Source organism: Nicotiana sylvestris, chromosome 3 (genome assembly GCF_000393655.2).
Source record: "Nicotiana sylvestris chromosome 3, ASM39365v2, whole genome shotgun sequence".
Classification (NCBI taxonomy): Eukaryota; Viridiplantae; Streptophyta; class Magnoliopsida; order Solanales; family Solanaceae; genus Nicotiana; species Nicotiana sylvestris.
In genome coordinates, this window is record NC_091059.1 from 214,353,268 (window position 1) to 214,375,692 (window position 22,425).

The 22,425-nt window shown below is 36.3% G+C and overlaps 2 protein-coding genes across 2 annotated transcripts; both read left to right on the forward strand.

Annotated features, from left to right (window-relative positions):
* The first annotated feature begins 342 nt into the window (after window positions 1-342).
* On the forward strand, window positions 343-2,905 carry LOC104223254 (phosphatidylcholine:diacylglycerol cholinephosphotransferase 1-like). Its single transcript, XM_009774652.2, has 3 exons — window positions 343-983; window positions 1,283-1,420; window positions 2,415-2,905. The coding sequence occupies exons 1-3, from the start codon at window positions 588-590 to the stop codon at window positions 2,784-2,786; spliced, it is 906 nt and encodes a 301-aa protein (XP_009772954.1). The 5' UTR covers window positions 343-587; the 3' UTR covers window positions 2,787-2,905.
* Window positions 2,906-18,477: 15,572 nt separating this feature from the next.
* On the forward strand, window positions 18,478-21,549 carry LOC104223253 (palmitoyl-monogalactosyldiacylglycerol delta-7 desaturase, chloroplastic-like). Its single transcript, XM_009774651.2, has 5 exons — window positions 18,478-19,196; window positions 19,283-19,423; window positions 19,518-19,658; window positions 20,856-20,962; window positions 21,061-21,549. Exons 1-5 carry the CDS (start codon window positions 18,630-18,632, stop codon window positions 21,260-21,262), a joined length of 1,158 nt encoding a protein of 385 aa, XP_009772953.1. The 5' UTR covers window positions 18,478-18,629; the 3' UTR covers window positions 21,263-21,549.
* Window positions 21,550-22,425: the final 876 nt, after the last annotated feature.

The following is a 22,425-nucleotide window of genomic DNA, read 5'->3' on the forward strand; positions in this document are numbered from 1 at the left end:
CTATAATATACTACCTCCGTTTGGATTCACGTGAACTCATTTGATTGGATACGGAGTTTAAGAAAATAGAGAAGACTTTTGAATTTGTGGTGTAAAATGAGCCACATATATTTTGTGTGGCTATAAATCATTGCATAAAAATAAATTATTTCCAAATAAAGAAAGGAGCATTTTTTTTGATACAAACCAAAAAGGAAATAGACTCACATAAATTAAAACGGAGGGAATACTATATATAGTAATAGTAATAACGTGAGTGTCACCCCCACCTTCTATTGAAACAGCGCACCACTTTGCGAAAACCCTTTATTATACGCGTTAAGAGGCGCGTGTGGAATCTTTAACATTTTCCTTTATTTGGCGTTAGTCGACAAGTAGGTATCCCTATTGTCCTGCATTTCCAACACTTGTTGTGAAAACTCTATCCCCTTTCCTCCGTGTTCTGCCATAGACTAAGATCTACAATATCTCCACGACACCCATCTTTGGATAATCCGTCACTTGACTCCCATATATAATACTTATATATACACCCACATTCACTATGTTTTTCTCCGTCTCCGTTTCCGCCATCTCTAACGGCAGCAATGAACGGAGACGCTCGTAATGGTTCTTCCCCTACCCTCAGCAATAGACGTAGCATTAACGGAAAACATAACGGCAAGGAGAAAACTGAACAGAACGGTAAGATTAGAGAAATGAAGACGAAAACGTCGTCAGATTTGGGTGGTTATAATGGGTGGCTAGGCAATGCGTATTTCATGAAGTGGAGAACGGAGGATTTATTGGGTGTGGTGAAGTACCATCCGATACCGTGTGTCTTTGCTGCTTCGTTGTTGTTTTTCATGGGAGTGGAATACACTCTTCGTATGGTCCCATCTACTTCTCCACCGTTTGATCTGGGATTCATTGTTACGATTCCTCTTAATCGTTTGCTTGCTGCCAAACCCGTTCTCAACACTATTTTTGCTGGATTAAACACGGTACGCACTTGTTTAAATTTGTGCATGTCTATGTTTTCTTGCTATGTACTAGATCCAGCGGTGTAGCCACATACATTTGGAGGGTGGTCAACGAAATATTATAAAAACTTATATTGTGTCTATAGATTAAAATATTCCTCGCTTCGCCAGGATCTACACTGTCTGCATTTTTATCGAAAGAATTTTCCCATTTATCAAAATTCATCCATTTTCTTAGTGTAGGATTATTTTTTTGCTAGTGCATGTTGATGGTTGTTTATTTTTCTGGTTTTTAACAAATCTACCTTGGGTTTGGTTAGGTGTTCGTGGCGATGCAAACGGCGTACATTCTGGGGACTTTCCTTATAGAAGGGCGGCCGAGAGCGACAATATCGGCGCTGTTCATGTTTACATTCAGAGGCATTCTTGGGTATGCTACACAGCTGCCATTACCTGAGGTACTTTTTCTTTCCCTTTCCTTTTTAACCATTGTGTACAGCTAGATCTCTTTTTGCTTTAAAGCTTTTTCTAAAAAAAAGTGTTCTTTCCACTTTATTCGCGTAGATCACAAGTTAACTATTTACATATCAGTTTAGTGAATTCATAGTGTAAAAACAATCCAAATAGTCAACCGCTTAAACTAAAAATATTCATTATAATTTGTGTTACGTGTGTATAATCATGTAAACAGTGATTACGGCCGGCTATTTGGTTAAAGATCTCTAATTTAAACTCTTGACTTAAATCGCATTTCTAGACGGATTGTCTTGTGCTTAAAATAAGCAATTACGTTATGTTTCAAACAATTTTTTTTAAAAATAAAAGTAGTAATGCTGAAAGTGTTGCTCTGCTTACATAGTACATTATTTTCAGTAAATAATAGGGGGACCATATGGCCCAACTGCACATTATGTCACATATCCAACTGTCATTCATATGTTGTTTTAGCCTTAATGGGCTTATGTAGCTGTCATTATTTGCTTGGTGGTAGTTCTGCATTCTTATAAACATTATAGTATATGTTTCACTCACCTTTGAAACTGACAAGTGGTCACTCTCTTCCCATTTAGCTCCCTCCGTTCATTTTTTTCTTTTTACTCGTCTATTATATTAAAAATATATTTTTATTTTGACTTATCCATTCTAGCAAATTAAGATAAAATAATTTTTTTTTCTTGTTTTACCCTTATCATTAATTACTCATTCCCCAAGTCATTTCCCAAGACATTTTGAATTGCATTGATTATTATGGGTAAAATTATAAAATACATACTTCACTTTTTTTTTCTCTTAAAGGGAGTGCAAAGTCAAAAGTGGACGACTAAAAATAAACGGAGGGAGTATCTAATTACATTCCATGTGCTGCGATAATTTTAATCTATGATTCAATTTAATACTGGTGCTAGTATATAAAATGCAGTGATAAATCGCTTTCTGATATTCCAATTGTAGGATTTCTTGGGGTCGGGGGTCGATTTTCCAGTAGGGAATGTGTCGTTTTTCTTGTTTTATTCCGGACATGTTGCGGCCTCCGTGATTGCTTCGCTGGATATGAAACGCATGCAGAGATGGGAATTGGCTCGAGCATTTGACACCTTAAATGTATTGCAAGTGGTGAGGTTGCTGAGCACCAGAGGTCATTACACTATTGATTTGGCAGTTGGCATTGGAGCTGGGATTTTGTTTGATTCTATGGCCGGAAAGTATGTGGAGACTAGGACAAAAGATATTGCTGCAAATGGTACTACTTATGGTGCTTTTCATGCCACCTCCCCTAAGCAAGAGAATGGTGGTGTCAAATATCAAAGTGTATCTTCAAATTAAAATGTGTCCACTCAAATGCGGGGTTGATTTTATTTTGAGATGTAAAGATAACTTTGGCTTAGTCAATTTGTAGGGTGTTAATGCACTTCTATTCCAATTAATTAGGTTCTTTGACTGCAGATTACATTTCGCGCCCACCCAAAAAAAACAAAAGAAAGAAAACCAACAACTCTGCATGTTTTTTTTTTAATTTTATTTTGATAACGTTAGCAGCTTGATGTGAATGGTAGTAATGGCACTAATGGTAATTTCACACCTCTTCCCCTAAGCACGAGAATGGTGTTTTCACGATCAGGTTTTTCCCACCCTGTGAATTGTGATAGCGCTACTCTTAGAAGCTAGGCAAGCCATGAAATTAGGAATTTTAACTCTTTTATTTTAATTTTTTTATAATTTATATTAACAAGTGATAAACATTTAAATAACAGCGAAATATGAGATTAAGCGGAAGACTTAGACAAAATAAACCAAAATAATATGAAAATCAACATATGCCTCTACCCAGAAATTGGTGTCACAACATTCACGGACTAACTATGATTACTACATACAAATGTCTGAAAGAAAGATCACTGTCTGTCTCAGATACAAACGATAACAGAACATAATAAAAGATAGAGGAGATGTCGGGCCTGCGGACGCCTGCAGGACTACCTCGGAATCTCTGTGGACTGAAGGCTGGCTCTCAAGCTACTGATCCAATGCTGCTCCGGTCCTGCAGGACTACCTCGGAATCTCTGTGGACTGAAGGCTGGCTCCCAAGCTACTGATCCAATGCTGCTCCGGTATCTGCACAGAGTGCAGAGTGTAGCATCAGCACAACCGGTCACATGTGCTGGTAAGTGTCTGGCCTAACCCTGACAAGGTAGTGACGAGGCTAGGACCGGACTCCAGATAAACCTGTGCAGTTATATAACATATGGCAGAAAATAAACAGGAATAAGCAGTTTAAACGAGCGGGGGTACATGCTTCGGGGAACATATCAAATCCAACAACAACTTAATAAGATATGAAAGGATAATTCAATAGCTGCAACAATACAATAACAATACTGTTGCGGCGCACAACCCGATCCCTTATCATTTAATGTTGTTGCGGCCTGCAACCCGATCCACATATATAACTTAACTGTTGCGGCGTACAACCCGATCCAATATAATATCTGTTGCGGCGTGCAACCCGATCCAATATAATATTTGTTGCGGCGTGCAACCCGATCCATAAATATATATAAAAATGTTGCGGCGTGCAACCCGTCCCAAATATACAGTCAACAGTGATCATAATAACAGTCCCGGCAAGGGGTCAACAATAAACTACACTATCCCGACAAGGGAATTCAACAGTACAAGTATATACGTCCCGGCAAGGGAGAATCAGCTATAACCAATCTTAACTCAGCTCCTACTCATCTCAATTATCACCATTTCTCAATCATAAGTATCTTCCACGAAAATAAACTTAAGTCTTTACTCATTATCAAGAATTCACCCACTATAGCATTCGTAGTATCATTCAAGAATACAACAAGTATCAATTTAGGACTCACGGTCATGCTCGACACCAACGTATAGATACTCGTCACCATGCCTATACGTCATACTCAACAAGAAACAATTAGCAAATAGGACTCAACTCCTAATCCGTCAAGCTAAGGTTAGACCGAACACTTACCTCGATGCCTCAAACACAACTCACGTTTCAATTATAACTTTACCCCTTGATTCCACCGCCAATTCGCTCGTATCTAGCCACAAGTTACTTAATTACATCAATAAACGCTAAATGAATCAATTTGAATGCATGAAAATGAGTTTTTCAAAGTTTTACCCAAAAAGTCAAAATCGCCCACGTGCCCACGTGGTCAAAACCCGAGGTTCGAACCAAAACCCGATTACCCATTCCCCCACGAACTAAATATATAATTTATTTTGAAATCGGACCTCAAATCGAGGTCCAAATCCCCAATTTTTGAAAAAAAAACCTATGTTCTACCCAAAACACCCAATTTTCCCCCATGAAAATCATTGATTTGAAGTTGAAATCATGTTAAAAGATGTTAATGATTGAAGAAAACTAGTTAAAAATGACTTACAATTGATTTGGAAAAGAAAGGTTGTTTGAAAAATCGCCTCTTATGTTTTTTGAGGTTTTGAAAAATGATAAATAACTGAAAATGTCGTCTATTTATACCCCTCTCAGACCCCCTGTGCGGACAACACAAAATGGATTGCGGCCGCACAGGCCTCCATCGCGCACCGCACAAAGCCGACCGCGGAACGCACTGGCCCCCTTCCGCGGCCGCAGATGTTTTTGTGCGGACCGCACTGGCGGGTTCAGAGACCTGCAACTTCTCTAAACCTGCCACAACTGTGTTTTTAGGCCTAAGGCATCTCGGAACCTACCCGAAACTCATCCGAGCTCTAGGGGTTCCATACCTAGTGTGAGCACGTGATTTTTGCCCTATATGAGAATTACTCCCAAAAATCCAAAATAAAACAATTTTCCTTTGTGTGCGATTTTTGAATTTTCGTGGCATTTTTGGATAATTATTTGTATTTTTGTTTGTGCATGTTTATTTGTTTAAATTAATAAAATATAAAAAATATGTCGCGTTGGCATTTAATATTTAATTAAATTTGTTTTACAAAATGAAAAAAAATCATAAAAAATAATGTACGTTGCATTTTTAGCATTTAACGTCCAAATTGTGTGATTTTATCATTAATTGTTATTTAAATGTGCGATAATTATTATTAAAAGTTAATTAGTATTTTGAGATAATTTTGGATTTTTATAATTTAATCTCAGCATTTTTAGCTTTATTATTTATGAAATTGAATAAATAGAAAAGAACAAAAATAGAAGAAATCGGATTGGGCCTTTTCTTCAAATTTTAAACCAAATACCCAGCTTTCCCCTACGATCCGGTCCATTTTAAACCCGGTCGACCCAGTCCATAACCCCAAAGACCCAACCCCTTTCTTCATTTTTTCATTTTTTCATTTCCCTAACCCTAAACCTAACAAACCACCCGCCCCCCTCTCTTTCCCTCTTCTTCTCCAAAACTCCCAAAGCTCCCCTTCAATGGCTGCCCTCCCCCGTCATCCCCTTCACCTCCCTTCTCGTCGACACACACATACACACGCACAGCATGAACACCCTCCTCCATCTCCCAACAGCCACACCATCCATGGCTGCCCCTCAAGCTTGTCCACAGCGCTGCAGCCCACGACCAGCAGCTCCAACGGCGACCATCAATAGTCCGTCGAGCTCCAGCCATCGACAACCAACAGCCAGCCTCCATTGTCTTCATCGTCACCACCCTCCAACTCCATCATCGTCCAACAACAGCTATGAACGACCAGCTCCATCGACGACCTCCCCTTCCGATTCGTTTTCACGTCGCAACACACACACATAGCTCCACAGTCTGCCGACGTCCAGCTCCGACACCCAGTCCATCGATCTCCGAGCAGCCATGAACGAGTAAGCAGCGACAACCCCAGCTCGAGCTCAGTTCGTCGAGCTCCGGCTCAGCGATGCAGCAACAGTCAGGCCCGTTATTTTTGCTGCATTCTGCTACGTTTAGCTGCTTCTTCGTGGTCATCTTCGTCGTCGAGTTATTTTGGTGCGATAATTATTTCCGGGCAGATTTGTTTCCGTTCGAGTTCGTCGTTGTTCCGATCCGGTTAGTTGGTTTAAGTTTCATTTCTGTCCGTATCTTGTTTAATATTTTCGGATTTGAAATCAGTATATGTTTGATTTATTTCTTAATTATTTCTTCAGTTTGTTTTTATTCATTTGTTCTTGTTTAGTTTAATATGGAAGTGTGTTGGTTATAATGTTGTTAGATTTAATTTGAAGTTCAATTGATTTTTTGAGTTTAGTGATTTGAATCTACTTGTTTGTTATTGTTGTTGAATCTGAAAGTAGGTTTGTTGTTAAAAAAAAAAAAAAAAAAAATTGTTCAGTCAAAATAATTCGAGTTGTTTCTTTGTTGTTCATCATTTAGTTTGAATTTGTTGTTTGAATTTGTTTAGGAATTGGTTATAGTTGTTGTATTTTGGTTAGAATTGATTAGGCGAATTGGTTATAGCTGATGGGGGTAGAATGATAAATTGCAGTATTTTCATGGGTAAAATGATAATTTCAGTAAGTTCGGAGGGGTATTTTCGAAATTAAAAATTTGAACAATTATTTAATCTGAGTGCTCCGTCCACTAGGCATTAATAATATTACAATACATGGTGGGGGACAAGACATAATGAAGTGGGAATAATGCATTTGTTTAATTTGGTGGGGGACAAGACATAATGGAGTGAGAATGATGCATTTGTTTAATATAGTGGGGGACAAGACATAATGGAGTGAGAATAATGTATTTGTTTAATATAGTGGGGGACAAAACATATAGGCATGGGGAACAAGGGAATTAAATAAGAAAAACATTAAGTAGTGGGGGCAAGGCATGCAATTATGGGAATATTTCGGGTTAGTGGTTCAAGACAAGAGTCTTGGTTATAAATAGAGTCATTTTTTACACATTGTAGGAGGATGATGGAGGATAGAGGAGAAAGTTGAGAGAGTTGACTGAATTTTGAGAAATTAGAATTTGAGAGCAAAAATAGAAAAAACAAGCTGAACTTTTACTTGAATAATTTCAGGCTGCTTTTCCTTGAGTGTTATTCAAAAATCAGTAAACTACTGCGTCTTGTATCCGTCTCTCTTTTGCTTTGACTGTGATTGCATTCTGGTACTGCTGGTTTTCAATCTGTTACTGGGTTATTCTACTAATCATTACTGATTTTGCTGTGTTGCTGAACCTGTTGTTGTTGTGTATTTACACTACTGCTGCTTCTACTGATCTTCATCTTCTTTCCTTGCTTTCCAAATACCAGGTACACAAACTGATACACTGGTTCATCTTGTAAGCTACTCAAAGCATGAATGCAAAAATGGGAAAGATTTGAAGTTGTAGTTTAATGTAGTCTTTTCTTTCTTTTACTGTCTGCACTTAGAACATTCTATGCGCTGCCCATGTAAACTCTGGTTATATACTGAATCTCGGTTGTATATATGTTAGCTAGTTGTCTTCACTAGAATCAGGTAGTTGTTTATTATGTATAACATGGGCACTATCCTATAGCAGTTTAAGTTGTAAACTTCTTCCCCGTAGGTTTTAGTTTTAAAAGGACTAATAGTGTAGTTGTAACATTCTGCTAGTTCAATTTGTTTGATTAAACAGCATGTTCCAAATACACATTAGGCCTTAGATTGATTACTCAATAGTTCAAACTATTTTAGTTAACAACTTGCTCATCTAAATTCGTTAAAAAATAAGTTTCATTAGGTATCACTTTTATTTCGGATTCTTAAAGTTTGAACATGTGTAGAATCATTTAGCTAAGCCCAACATCTGAATAAGGATGGCACAGGTCCAGTTTTACCCCTTATACATCGGACCTGGGCCCATAATTGTTAACCGACCGCTCTTATATCGTTTTCAGATTTAACGACTCACTTTCGAAACTCAACCATAATAACTCGTGAGCATGTAAATAAGTTAGAACTCTCTTTCTTTCACTATAGAGACGAACGAAATAGAAAACATAGTCACTATAGGTCAATTTTTTTTGATAATGAGACGAGCCTCGCCAAATAAAAATGTAAATTGCGGGGCCCTCAATAATTGGTCATAATAAATACTTAGAATTTGGGATGGGTCGTTTAGCTAATTTCACTGCCTTCCTCAAAGATAATAACGCGTTAGACTCTTTAGGCGCGATTTTAATTAATTTACATTCTTAAATTCGGGTGCGCATTTATGTGACCCAAATCCAAATCTCAACGGTGTCGGAATGTATCAACAACCACGGGTGCATTGATTGCGACGTGGTTCGAAGATCCATTTCCACGATGTTGCAATTCTATAAAAATAATAATAAAGCGGCTTAAAACTTAATAAAAGCACACAGGTTATAACATGTATTAAAATCAGATATTTAGCCATTATAACAATTTAAGCGACCGTGCTAGAAACACGGGATCCGTGGGTGCCTAACACCTTCCCTCGGGTCAACAGAATTTCTTACTTAGAATTTCTGGTTCGCAGACTTCATTTGGAAAGTCGAATATTTTCCTCGAATTAGGATTCAAGATAAACCGGTGACTTGGGACACCAAAAGCCAAACCTTTCCCAAGTGGCGACTCTGAATTAAATAAATAATCTCATTTTCGAATAATGTCACTTAAATTGGAAAAACTCCCTCACGCATTTATCCTTCGGGGTAGGCGCGCAAAAGGAGGTGTGACACCAAGCGCACAGAAAATCTCAAAAACATCCTACGGACTTATTTGTGTAATCAAATCATCAAAATAACATCACGAACATTAAATTAAATCTCGAGATCAATGAAATTTTCTCAAAACTTCTTTAAACATTAACTTTGCGATTTAAGTCCGAATCACGTCATATGACATCCGTTTTTCACCGAATTCCACAGAAACGTCTTAAATCATATATAAGACCTGTACCGGGTGTCGGAACCAAAATACGGGACCGATACCATCATGATCTAAGCAAATTTCATTTCAATTTTCCTTAAACAATTTCAGAAAATAATTTCCTTTAAAAAATTTATTTCTCGAGCTTGGGACCTCAGAATTCTATTCTGGGCATACGCCCAAGTCCCATATTTTCCTACGAACCCTCCGGGACCGTCAAATTATGGGTCCGGGTTCGTTTACCCAAAACGTTGACCGAAGTCAAATTAACTCATTTTATAACCAAATTGTTATCATTTTTCACAGATTTTCATATTTAAGCTTTCCGGGTACGCGCTCGGACTGCGCATACGAATCGAGGTGACTCTAAATGAGGTTTTTAAACCCTCGGAAACACAAAATTTAATTTAGAGCAAGTGATCACATTTGTTATACCCTTAAAATTGGATAACAACTAAACTTATAATGTGGTTTTAAGGACACATGATTTCACTTAATATCAATTGATAAATGTGAAGATTAGTGATAGAGATTAACAATAAAGTAAAGCAAACAAGTGTTGAGACGGAATTCAACCCTCGAGTAAGAATGCCTCGAGCTGATTGATACCAGAACAAATAAAAATAAGACAAGCTGATGAACAAGAAAGTATAAGCTAAAAAGAGCGTTATATTGCTTGAGCCGATTGATACCAGAACAAATAAAAATAACTCCTCTTTATATAGTAAAGGAATTCTAATTATGGTATAACTCTAATTATAGAAGGAAATCTCATGATTAGCTAATTAACTGTCCTAAATTTGATCCGTTCCGAGATTTCTGTCATGATCTTCGACCAGTCACGGATATCTCACCTTTCTCTTATTATGCTATCTTCGATATCGCTCAATGTATGTGTTATTTGGTCTTAATCACTACCGGTCTCGATCTTGACCGGTACCTTGAATCTCGAACTCGGTATCTTTTCCTCATGTCTCTGTCTGATTTATTACGGGATTAATCTTCCATCTTTCACACTGATCTCGCTAAATCAGTAAAATCAAATGAGCCCCATTTTAACAGTATACATGGTGTCAACTATCAAAGCGTTTCTTTAAATTAAAAGGTGTCCACTCAAATGTGGGGTGGATTTTATCTTGAAATGTAAAAGAAAACTTTGGCTTAGTCAATTTGTGGGGGGTCTTAATGCAATTCTGTTCTACTTGGGCTTTTTATGAATGCAACTGCAGCTTTCCACCCAACCCACCGTCCACCCAAAAAAAGAAACAGCAACTCCCCATGTTGTATAAAATGATGAAAAGCCTTTGAATATTAAAATTGTTGCCGCATTAATACTAGATGTATGTTAATCAGGGATTTTCAAGAGAATAGACACATTTGTGTTATTTAAGGCAACTCTTTTAATCAGTTAATGATTAAAATCTTGACGGGACAATATACCCGAAAGATATTTATGTTCTTATAATTTTCCAAAAAAGCGCAAAGAAGCAGAACAGAAAAAGTTTTAATTGATGTTGAATGTGGCTGAGGCGCACCAGCACGAAGATCACATTATTATTAATATTAGCATGGGTTCTGGTCTTCTCCGTCCATGAACAGAAGCAACTATTAAATACGAATATCCAATGGAAACATTGGTTGTGAATACCAAAATGGTTGTGAATATCCAATGCGTACTTTGGATCAAATCAATTCTTTTAACACAATCTTTGCTATTGTAAATTCCAAATTTATCTTTCATTTGCAGGACTTGTATCAATGAATGTTAAATTGTTACTAGATACTTATTGTTTAAAATGAACCAGACTAAGAAAAAACTTATATAAAGCAAACATTGCATGAGAATTGAAAATAGGGAATCTTACGTAAATGTCCCAAATAATTCTCAACTTATCAACCTCTAGTAATTTATTATAGACTTACTAAAATTAGCCAAGTACATATAAAAATTTAAAACCCAAATAAATAAGGTTCTTTCTCTTCAAGAATCACACGCAAAGATCTCTTTCATATTTTTAAGCGTGATCAATAACATAAGATGCAAGACGGAAAGAAAATTTTATGGATGTAATAGCAAATAAGATGATGAAATACAAAAAAAAAAATATGTATACAAGATTCCAAAAATTTAAGCAAACAAGAAATATTTTTCAATGGGTATGATTGAAATTCATTAAAAATATATAGATGAATTAATATACAAAAATTGAGAAAGATTGGAGGTAGGAGTGTCAATGGATATTCAAAAACCGACCGAACAGTATCGTACCGAACCGATTTAGGTTTCTTTTAAAAAAACCGTAGTTTTTATATAAATTTATTACCGTACCGATAATTAAGGTAGGTTTTTTATTTTATAAAAATAAACCGAAAAAATATCGAGCCGTACCGAATAAATTTATAATATGAAAAATATATTTATATATTAAGTTTTAAAATAATAAAACATTAAATTTTTTTCTTGGGCCTTGGAATTATGAAACATTTATGAGCCAACAAGTTCCCTTCGGAGGGTTCTGCGACCGGACTTTATCATCTGCAGTCTGCACTTTGGTAGGTTATCGTTGCGAGTGCTTTCAGTTGGAGGAATTCTGCGGCCGCACATTAGCTTCTGCGACCGCACTAAATTGCTGCGGACCGCACTTTGAGGAGGCTTCAGACTTTGTTCAATTGCGTCTTCTCTGATCTTTTAGGCTTGTCAATGCGAACCTGAAGTGTGACCACACTATTTGATTTGCGGACCGCAATTCTGCCAAAAATCCCTGAAACTCCAGATCTTTGTCTGCGGTCGCATGTCATTTTCTGCAGGCCATATTTGCTTTTGCGGCCGCAGATGGAATTCCGTGGACCGCACTGCTCTTGCATTCTTCCTCTCAACTGATCTTAGCTAAAACATTTCCTCTTTGAGTTAGATTTCTCCATTGAGCTCACATTCTACTGCACACTTGCGATTCACCCATTTTCATTAGATTCGGAGACAAAAATCATTACTTTCGGATTAAAAACTAAAGCAAGAAAGTACTAATAAGTGGTTAAAATCCACAATTATCACTCTTCACCCATGAAATTCATTAAATTGATGACAATTGATTGGAGCTACATTATCCGCCATCTCTGGTCTAGAGTAAATGAGAGAATGGTTTCATCTAGGACTTGCAAGTGAAACCAAGAAGCTTACATGCCTTATTAGCTTACTAATATTATTCCTGAAATATTTTAGTTAAACAAAAAATACGATTGGGAAAGACTAAAATTGTGAGATTGGTAGAGATTCTCATATGAATCTGACTTTGAGTTGTGCTTTAGTACAGATTTGTAATTTAGATATCTTGGTTCTACCAAAAGTTTAGAAGAAAAAAAATACTCCTAGTGATTAGTAAAAATAATTAACATAATAACAAACTACCCAGTGTAATCCCACAAATGGGGTATGTGGAGGGTAGTGTATATGCGGACCTTAACCCTACCTTATGCAGGTAGAGAGGCTGTTTCCGATAGATCCTCGGTTCAGACAAGCATAAACACAACAATTAAGAACGAGAAATGCAGTAATAAAGAAGGAAAAGGGAGCAGTAACAACAACATGCTGAGAATAAAACCGAGGCAGAAGCAACATCATGTAACTACAAATCTAAGAAACATAAAGAAAAAAAGAGAATAGTAATACAGCTACTAGAATGGACGTGAAAGACGCTCGACAACTAACCTTCTACTCCCTCCGTTCCAATTTAGATGATGTAGTTTGACTTGGCACAAAGTTTAAGGAAGAAAAAAAAACTTTTGAAACATGTGGTCCTAAAGGCTTAAGGGGCAAAAGATTTGTGGGACCATGACATTTTTGTGGCTATAAAAGCTTCTCATTAAGAGTAAAGTGGGTAAAATAAAAAGTTTAAAGTTAAATTGTTCCCAAATATAGATAGATATGTGTCGTTCTTTTTGGAATAGACTAATAAGGAAAGTTTGTCATTTAAACTGAAACATAGGGATTACCTTTACTCTCGACCTTCTTCCCTAATCAACACAATTGTGTTTAATTCCTTACTCCCTGGAACTATGTCTCAATGCAAGATTTATCAGAAACATATAGGCTCAATTCTAGTGTCGTTCACATAAATTGAGTTGGAATAAGCTAAGTTGCTCGGACTCAGGTGGGGGTTATCGTACAGGCTTCATAATAGAAGGTAACAACAATTACGAGATTGAAAAGATCCTAACCACAAGTCGTGATATGTGGAAGAGGACTAAATGGAGAAATGCCCTGGCCTTGGGACTTATCACAGAACAGTTGCCTAGATGATAAGAGGAGCCTTAAAGTATTCATAAGAGCTATGGGTTATGAGAATGATAAGTGTATCCGTCAACATTCAAGGACGGATGTTCCAAAGAGGGGAATGATATTACATCCCGCATATTCGTATTTTAAAGTTTTCTCGTAAGTTAATCGACATAAGTTCGGGAATGGGATTATTTTGAGATTATAGGCATTATGCTATTTCTAACAAGTAATGAGTAAATTCGTGAAGGCGAGAGGGGAAGCAAGTCAAAGAAATTGAATTTTCGTCCAAGTTTGGCATGTCGGATAAAATGCGGGCCGAATGTTAATACCCAGTATTTATGGACTAGTACCATACAAGGTACTATATGACCAAGATAGTAGAATGTATAAAGTATATTAAAAATAAGTAGAATTTTAAGTAATTTGAGACAACTCTTAATTATGCGGGTAATTGGTTAATTATCGGGTAGCAGGATATTACCTAATTAGATTAGTTCACTGATGGATAAGATCAAAATAGCAAGTGGCAGCAAACTAATACACCAACCATATGACTCTTAATCATAATTCATGACTAAGAGTAATTTTTTTATAGGTGCCAACCTCATTTGCCTTCTAACATTTTGAGTGCAAATAAGATTCCTATAAAATTCTAATAACCTAGTAGTATGACTTATTACAAATTTGACTCCTTAGTAATGTTACTTCTTACAAACCTTACTTCTTAATAATGTGACTTCTTAGTAACATTTTAATACAAGTAAGATTTTCAATACAAACCGAATTCTAGTAACGTGATTCTTCAACCAATCCAACGAGAATTGGTAAAGCTTTAGCAACGTAAAATATTACAATTCTAAGGGAGTACGGTTCAATCTTTTTCAAGAATATCATACGAATTTCCCCCTACTCCAGGTATGTTAAGGTTATCCCTGCTTTCTTTTTGGCATGATCCAAATAATACAAATGAAACGAGCAAAATACACGACTTTCATAAATGACTCTATTCATAGAAATACTAGGGGTGTCTATATTCTTGATTCCCCATGTGGATTATTATTATATCTTCTGTTCATGGGTCTCAGAAAATACGTATTTGATAAAGTTCATCCGAAAGGCATATGGATTTTTATGGCATTCCAAGAAAATCTTATTAATGTATTTTATGCATTTCATGCATTTATACATGTACATTGACCCACGACTAGATGGTGTTATATAAGCGTATATATGTATATTATATTTATATGGGATATGGGAAAAGGTTACGGCGTTATATACGCACCACCACCTGATCAGCTGGTATACATCGATGATTTTGCTCATAGTGGCCGAGATGATATGATGGGATGCCCTCAGAGGCCTGATGATGTTATGAAACATGTACCTATGCACGACATGACATTCATACGCATATGCATGACACTATAATTATTTCATGATTTACAGAGTTATCCAGACTAATAGGTTGAGTCATTTACTCTATATTTCTTCCATGTCTGTTATGTACTTATTTATGTGCCTTACATACTCGGTACATCATTCGTACTGACGTCCATTTTGCCTAGAGACGCTGCGTTTCATACCCGCAAGTCCCGATAGACAGGTCGAGAACCCTCCAAGTAGACTATTAGCTCAGCGGAAAATGTTGGTGCGCTCCATTTGCTTCGGAGTTGCTTGTTTGGTTAATATGATTTTGACGTATAATGTCTGGTATGGCGGGACTCTGTCTCGATCTTTATAAAAATGATGTATTTTTAGAGGCTTGTAGACATATGTCATGTACATAAAAGATTGTATGGCTTTGTCAGCCAACGTTCAGTACACGAGTGGTTATTTTGATCTTATAGGCCCGTACTTCATATGTATAAGTTTGTATTCCCTCATGCTTTACTCCAGTTTATTTACTTATGATAGAATGATATGAAAGATACGTTACGTTGGTACTCAGTTGACTAAGGTACCGGGTGCCCGTCGCGGCCTATCGATTTGGGTCGTGACATCTACATCCCTTTATCTTTACTCTGTAATTTAATTATGTAAATTACTTTGGATATTGTTAATATGAGTATGAGTAGCTAAACGCTTAATCTAGGGTTTTGATTGAACCTATTGAGGATGAATTTTTTGTTACGTTAATATAGCCGGTTTCGAAAAGTTTAATTCTAGTTATATATAATAAAATAACCGAAAAATTGGTATATTACAAATTTTATAAAATAGCCGGTCGAACCGTACCATTGACACCCCTAATTGGAGGTGGTAATGACAGAAAAATTTTCTGCGACACATGTATCACGCTTGTATCTCACACATAGGTATACATGTGATACACATTTGATACAAAATATAATAAATATGTGATACCCAAATGATACACAGTGTGATACACATACTATTTTTTTCATGTTCATCTTCTACTTTGAATTTTCAATTCAAACCACCTCAAAAATCCAGCAAATTATCCAAAATTGAAATTCAAGCTCCTTAAAATGTACCCAACCTATTCTAGTAAAACCCACTAAAAAAAGCAAAAATTTAATCTTTTTGGCTACAAATAACTAATTGGCTAATATTAGTAATATTTGACTAATATTAATAATATATTATGAATTGATCAAGTTTTATAGTAAGCTACTTAAAAATGGATATATTCAATAGTTTGCCTCGAAAATAAGAGTTAGCGTTACCCAAAAACAAAAAGGGCAGAGAAAAGAAAATTAGTGCAATGCCGTTAGGCCCCAATTTCCGAACAGCCCCAAAATATAGAAAGATAAGTGGAAAAGCATGGTGCTAAATATAAAGAAAACGTGCAAGAGTTGAACAAAGAAGTGCCTTCTAATCCAATATTTTGACAATGTCTCTCCAAGTTGTTCATTCTTCTTCACTGACATTTGCATTTCTATCTGCTTTCTCTCTTTCCTTCTTTACATAAAATCACCGACTTGGACGTCAACATATCCCAACATAAGAAGTTCCCAACTACTTCTATTTTCCTAAGATAAGAAAAACTTGATAACCTACTATTGTTGTGAACCTGGCCACGTAGCCGGGTGGGCCCTGGGGAGGGGGGGGGGACGGTAATGGTTTGGAGGGGCACACAGTAACTTTGAATAAGAGTACAGATATATTATTTATAAAAATATGCTTGTTTACTCCTACAACGGATAACAATTAAATTTATACACCGTTTTAAGGATACGTGAATTGATTCAACACAAATAATCAAAGATATTAGATAAACGAGTAAAAATAAAATAATAATCAAACCAGTTGTAATATTATGGCCCATCTTGAACTTGAGTTGGACAATACTTTTGCCGTCGATCGGACCCTCGGTTCGGCGCCAATGGAGAATGAATACCAAACAGTAAAGTAATAGTGTTGCTAGAGCTAGAGAGTAGTAAAAATGAAATTGTATTGCCTTGGTTTGCATGTTATAATGTGTTAATAACATCGGATGAGATCTGCGCCATACTATCCGATCGGGTGCGGATATCTCGGCCATCTGTTAATCATGTGTAGCCGTTTGCCATGTTTTTCGAAGTCTTGGAGTTCGTTTTGAGTTCGGGAAATGTTGTTTTATCTGGTCCAACGGTGAACACTCCGTTTAGCCTTGATATGGGACATGAAACATTTTGTGCATATGCAGAGGATAGAGAATTTTTTATTTTGTTTTATGTACTTTTAAATTTGTTAGTCAATTGGCATTACACACACCTATCCCATGACGCAAACAAACAGAGAAAAAGGAAAAAACATTTCAAGATAGTTCAGTGAGCCAAGGGAGAACTTATCCAAATTGCCAAGCAAATTAAAGGGAGAAAAAAGAAATGAAGAAATCTGATGTATTGGCCAAGACCCAAGAGGCACACTTACTGATTAATTTTGTACTATTATGTCATCTGGAAATTCCTACACCGAGTTCTTCTCAAGAAGCAACCAATTTACCATTAAAAGCAATTCCAAAATCTTCATTAGGCACCAGATTTCAGCTGGATTATGGAAAAGTTTGAGTCTCTCTCGCTCCCTGAAGCAGGTAGGCCTAGGTAAAACGGTATTGAGAACTAATTCAATGAAAGCAAGTCATTTTTTCAGAAATGTCTATCCGAAGTATTAAACAAATTGGTTAAATTCCAAGATCTTCAGGGTTGAACAATAAGCAGTTATCTGTGAATTGTCTATCCGAATTGAAACATTTAAGCACATTGAGTCATATACAGATCAAGAATGTCCTTTAATAAGTTAAAATAATTCGGAGCAAAATACCCACATATGTATATATAGCGCAGGGACTAGCATTACTACAGGGATACACTTGTTGCAGCCGTTGCTGCCACTGTGCAAATATAGAGAGACTCTTTCTGAATAAGATAACGTAGCGTGAGAAATATAGAAACGCAACCACACAAACAAAAAAATAACTTAAAAGACTTTGCAGAAATATCTCTAACACCACCTGCCCCAGCCATAAATTTTCTGTCAAAATGGGAGAGCATAGGTTAAATTTCAGCTCAGACAAAAATTATAATCTTCTAATAAGTGAAGCATATACATATACAAGCTTGGCCACCACTAAAGGATAGCTCGGTGTATTAAGTTCCCGTTATCTATGAGATCTAGGGAAGAACTGAACCATAAGAATCTATAGTAAGCAGCCTTAACCTGCATTTCGGCAGGAGTCTGATTTCACGGCTGGAACCCATTATTATTTAATTAATAGCTCGGGCACCACAATTATTTAATTTTTTTAATTAAAAAAAAGACACAAAAGACAATCGTTTTCCCCCGTAGGCGTCAAGTTCTGGCCCCGCAAAAATCTACTATTGTATCTGCGGCCTCTAACTAACTAAATTTCCAATTATCCCAAAATCTTAAAAGCCCCACCGCCTTATCAGTTATATCACCTTCTTTGCCAAGTTGGCTCTCCGTCTGTATGTTGCACTTGAGGTGTTTTCACAGCGTAAAATCTCCACCATAAACTCCTTTATACTCTAAATTTTCCCTTTTCAACTATATAAACCAAGCAACCCCAACCAAATAATTGCCAAGCCCAAAAATGGCCCTCTTTTCACCACCGCCGTCCAAGTCTAAGCCTTACCCATTTTCGCCGCTTCCTCAACCAATCCATAGGCCGGCGAGAAGCTTCTTGTCTTCACAACCAACAAAGAATGTACATACCCTATCATATAAGACAACAAAAACAAGCGTACTTAACAAGTGGAATGGCTATAGACTGGAAGGAAAAGTTAGAATTAGCAGAAGAGTAATGTCAATTGTGAATGTAGCGTCAACGTCGGTATCAGAAAATGGAAAAGAATCAAACTTTAACAGAATTCTGTTTTCTGATGTTGTGGTTAAGCGGCCTAGGGATGTACTTTTTGGTAGGCAGTGGAATTCAGTGGATTTGGGCTCAGCTGCTGTGGTTGTGGCTATGCATTTGCTCAGTCTATTAGCACCCTTTACCTTCAATTGGGCTGCTGTTGGAATTGCATTTGGCTTATATATAATCACTGGACTTTTGGGTATTACTCTTTCTTTCCACAGAAACTTGTCTCATAGAAGTTTCAAACTTCCCAAATGGCTAGAATATCTTTTTGCCTATTGTGGTGTCCAAGCACTTCAGGTAAATTAAAAAAAAACATAATTTTTTCTAGTATTTGGCTTTTTAATTTTACAGTGGTTTATGTTTGTTGATTTGTGTGATTGTAGGGAAATCCAATTGATTGGGTGAGTACTCATAGGTACCACCATCAGTTTTGTGATTCTGATAAAGATCCTCACAGTCCTATTGAAGGATTTTGGTTCAGTCATATGAGTTGGATGTTCGATACTGACACCATTGTTGAGAGGGTAAGCACTTCATTCTACAGTATCTTTACATATAGTACTATAAAAGATAGAAAATTCTCGTGTATTCATTGTGTATGTTCTTTTTAATGTGTAGACAGGAAAGCCCAACAATGTGGGGGATTTGGAGAAGCAGCCCTTCTATCAGTTTGTTCGTGACACTTATGTTTTCCATCCTGTTGCACTTGCAGCTCTGTTATATGCAATGGGAGGATTTCCTTATATTGTTTGGGGCATGGTAAGTGCAGCTTTTAATTTCTTCCTCTGCACAACTGCGCGGCTCAAGTATATGCGCGACCTAAAGACAAAATTTAATATGACGCCTAAATTTTTTTAAAAAGTTATAAGAGATGCTCTTATTTAATGTCTATTCTTCTAGCTTTTTGAGATAAAAAATTGTTAATAATTCTTTTTATAATCGATTTTCTCTAATAATTCCTTTTTAATTGATTATATAGCAAACTCATTTGATCTTTTTTGAGATATTGTAAATTTTAGATAAGATTTTATAGAGCAATAGAAGTAGAACTATTGGAAGCTTAAATTTCTTGGAGAAAGAAGGGGAGGAAGAATATTAAAGAAAAAGAGAGAAAATATGTAGGGTATGAAGAGATTGGGGAAAAAGAGATTGACTTTGACAAAAGAAAGGGAGAGTAAAATTTTTACACGCTATTCTAATGAAGGAGTAAGAAGTGAAAATTGAAACGTTGGAAAAACTATCCATCTACCCATATTTAAGTAAGTTAAATTATTATTTTATTTATATATGTAAAGAGTTTTCTTTCCTTTTATATTAAAAACTTTACTTTTGTATTAAAAATACTAAATATTATTTTTTAAATACCTATAAAACTATTATTTTTAAAAAAATAGGGCCCTCAAATTTGGGGCTAAGGCACAAGTCTTACTACTCAAAACATCAAAGCCCTGCTGCATACAGGGAGAAACCTTTCATTTTCCCCTTTCAACAATTTGGAAAAAACTATTAGAATAGGGAAAAGGGAGATTTGGTAGATAAAATTTACTATGTATTTTCCACTTGCACAACGTTGAAGATTGAAATACCATATATGCAAATGAAAATAAAAAATTTAGGTAGGTCTGGCTTATGAGCTCACCGTTTTGATTTGTTTCTATTTAGAACTTGAATTAGATTGGAGAGCGCGATAGGAACTCTAAATAGTTGTGTTTGGGTATTTATAACAATATTTAGCAAGTATTATTATCTTTTTAATCTCCCAATATGTTTATGTGTCTGCTCGCCTAACTCAAGTTGTGAGCCAATGTTGTGTAAGACAATCTGTTCTTAGGGTCCTTTATTTTTTTCATAAACGAACTACAGGACAAGCTTATTCAAGTGTGAATTCGTTGCTATTATGCATATGGTGCAACAAGATTTTGAAAATTCATTTGCTAAATTTGCTGGGGCATGCAGGGGGTGAGAATTGTGTGGGTATACCACATAACTTGGCTGGTAAATTCAGCATGCCATGTTTGGGGAAAGCAGGCGTGGAATACTGGTGACCTTTCAAGGAACAACTGGTATGCATCGTTAATTTTTTATCGTTCGTGTGTGTATAGAAGTTAAACTCATCCAATTTTTTCAACTCCGTCAAGATAATTGATTTGATCCAATATAGGTGGGTGGCGTTGCTTGCATTTGGAGAGGGTTGGCACAACAACCACCATGCGTTTGAGTATTCGGCTAGGCACGGCTTAGAATGGTGGCAACTTGACATGACTTGGTATGTAGTGAGGTTTCTTCAAGCTATTGGATTGGCCACTGATGTCAAGTTGCCAACTGACACTCACAAACAGAGGCTGGCTTTAGCTGACAGTTAGGACAAAATACAATATTGTTTGAGGTTCAACTTCGTCGATGTGTATCCCATGAAATTAAGATTTTTGAGTGACTCGTTGCCTACTAATGTAACTAAGGTGAGACTATACATTGAGCACACGGGTGAAGCTTCTTTCTTCTACTCCTCATTTTGTAACCACATTTGCTCAATTACTAGCACTTTTGCCATAGTTTCCATTAAAGTTGATAGCTGTTATACTATGGAAAATTGTCAGTTGGATGGGGCTTAAAGAGTCCCTTTAATTTAAGAAGCAGATGTTTATGCGAATGGCGGCTCGTAGCATTTGCCAAAGGAAATTAGGCTTGCTAACATCATAGCATATTCTAAAATGGGTTGCATAGGTTAATGAGGGGATTGTATTAGAGATCATATCTTAATTGTATGTCTGCATGCTGATGACAATATGCTGAATTACACCGTTAGTAAATAACAAAATGGTTGTAACAGAATAAATCCCAACGAATAAAGAATGTATTTTACACCGTTAGTCTTGAGAATATCAGGTAAATTTTAGAAATGATCAACAAATTGGGAACCATACACAATTTCTGATTAAAAATACATAGATTCATGTCTTTAATACATGTCTCAGTTATTTCCTGCTTATCTTTTATACTTATCTCCCTAGGGAATTTTCTGGAACTACTATTGTTTAGTGGCTATTAACTTTTTATAGCTACCATATACATATTTACTTTCTATAACTATTATTTAGTTGTTACGCGACTCTATTCGTTGTATTCGCGCTACTGTATTCATGAATACAGTAGCAGAATTTCCCTAAAAAATAGGGGAGTTCAATTGTGCGACTGTATTCGGTGTATTCGTGCTACTGTATTCATGAATAAAGTAGCGGAATTCGCGTAAAAAATAGGGGAGACCAGCTATTTAATAACGGAAATAGAATCAATTAGCATGTATCACTCCTACTTTAACTCAACAAAATTAATTTTAAATAAATTTTGCTGCTATGCGACTGAATTCATTGTATTCGTGCTATTGTATTCATGAATACAGTAATAGGGGAGTCCAGATGTGCAACTATATTCGTTGTATTCGCGCTATTGTATTCATGAATACAGCAGCGGAATTCGCGTAAAAAATAGGGAAGTCCAGCTCTTTAATAACGAAAATAGGATCAAT

What these genes read in the sequence shown, in the direction of transcription:
- LOC104223253 (XM_009774651.2), top strand. Translation starts at nt 18,630, where the DNA reads ATGGCCCTCTTTTCACCACCGCCGTCCAAGTCTAAGCCTTACCCATTT. An exon ending in GTGGTGTCCAAGCACTTCAG is followed by an intron (nt 19,197 to 19,282) that starts GTAAATTAAAAA and finishes GTGTGATTGTAG; the next exon opens with GGAAATCCAATTGATTGGGT. An exon ending in GACCTTTCAAGGAACAACTG is followed by an intron (nt 20,963 to 21,060) that starts GTATGCATCGTT and finishes GATCCAATATAG; the next exon opens with GTGGGTGGCGTTGCTTGCAT.
- LOC104223254 (XM_009774652.2), top strand. Translation starts at nt 588, where the DNA reads ATGAACGGAGACGCTCGTAATGGTTCTTCCCCTACCCTCAGCAATAGA. An exon ending in TTTTTGCTGGATTAAACACG is followed by an intron (nt 984 to 1,282) that starts GTACGCACTTGT and finishes GGGTTTGGTTAG; the next exon opens with GTGTTCGTGGCGATGCAAAC. An exon ending in CACAGCTGCCATTACCTGAG is followed by an intron (nt 1,421 to 2,414) that starts GTACTTTTTCTT and finishes TTCCAATTGTAG; the next exon opens with GATTTCTTGGGGTCGGGGGT.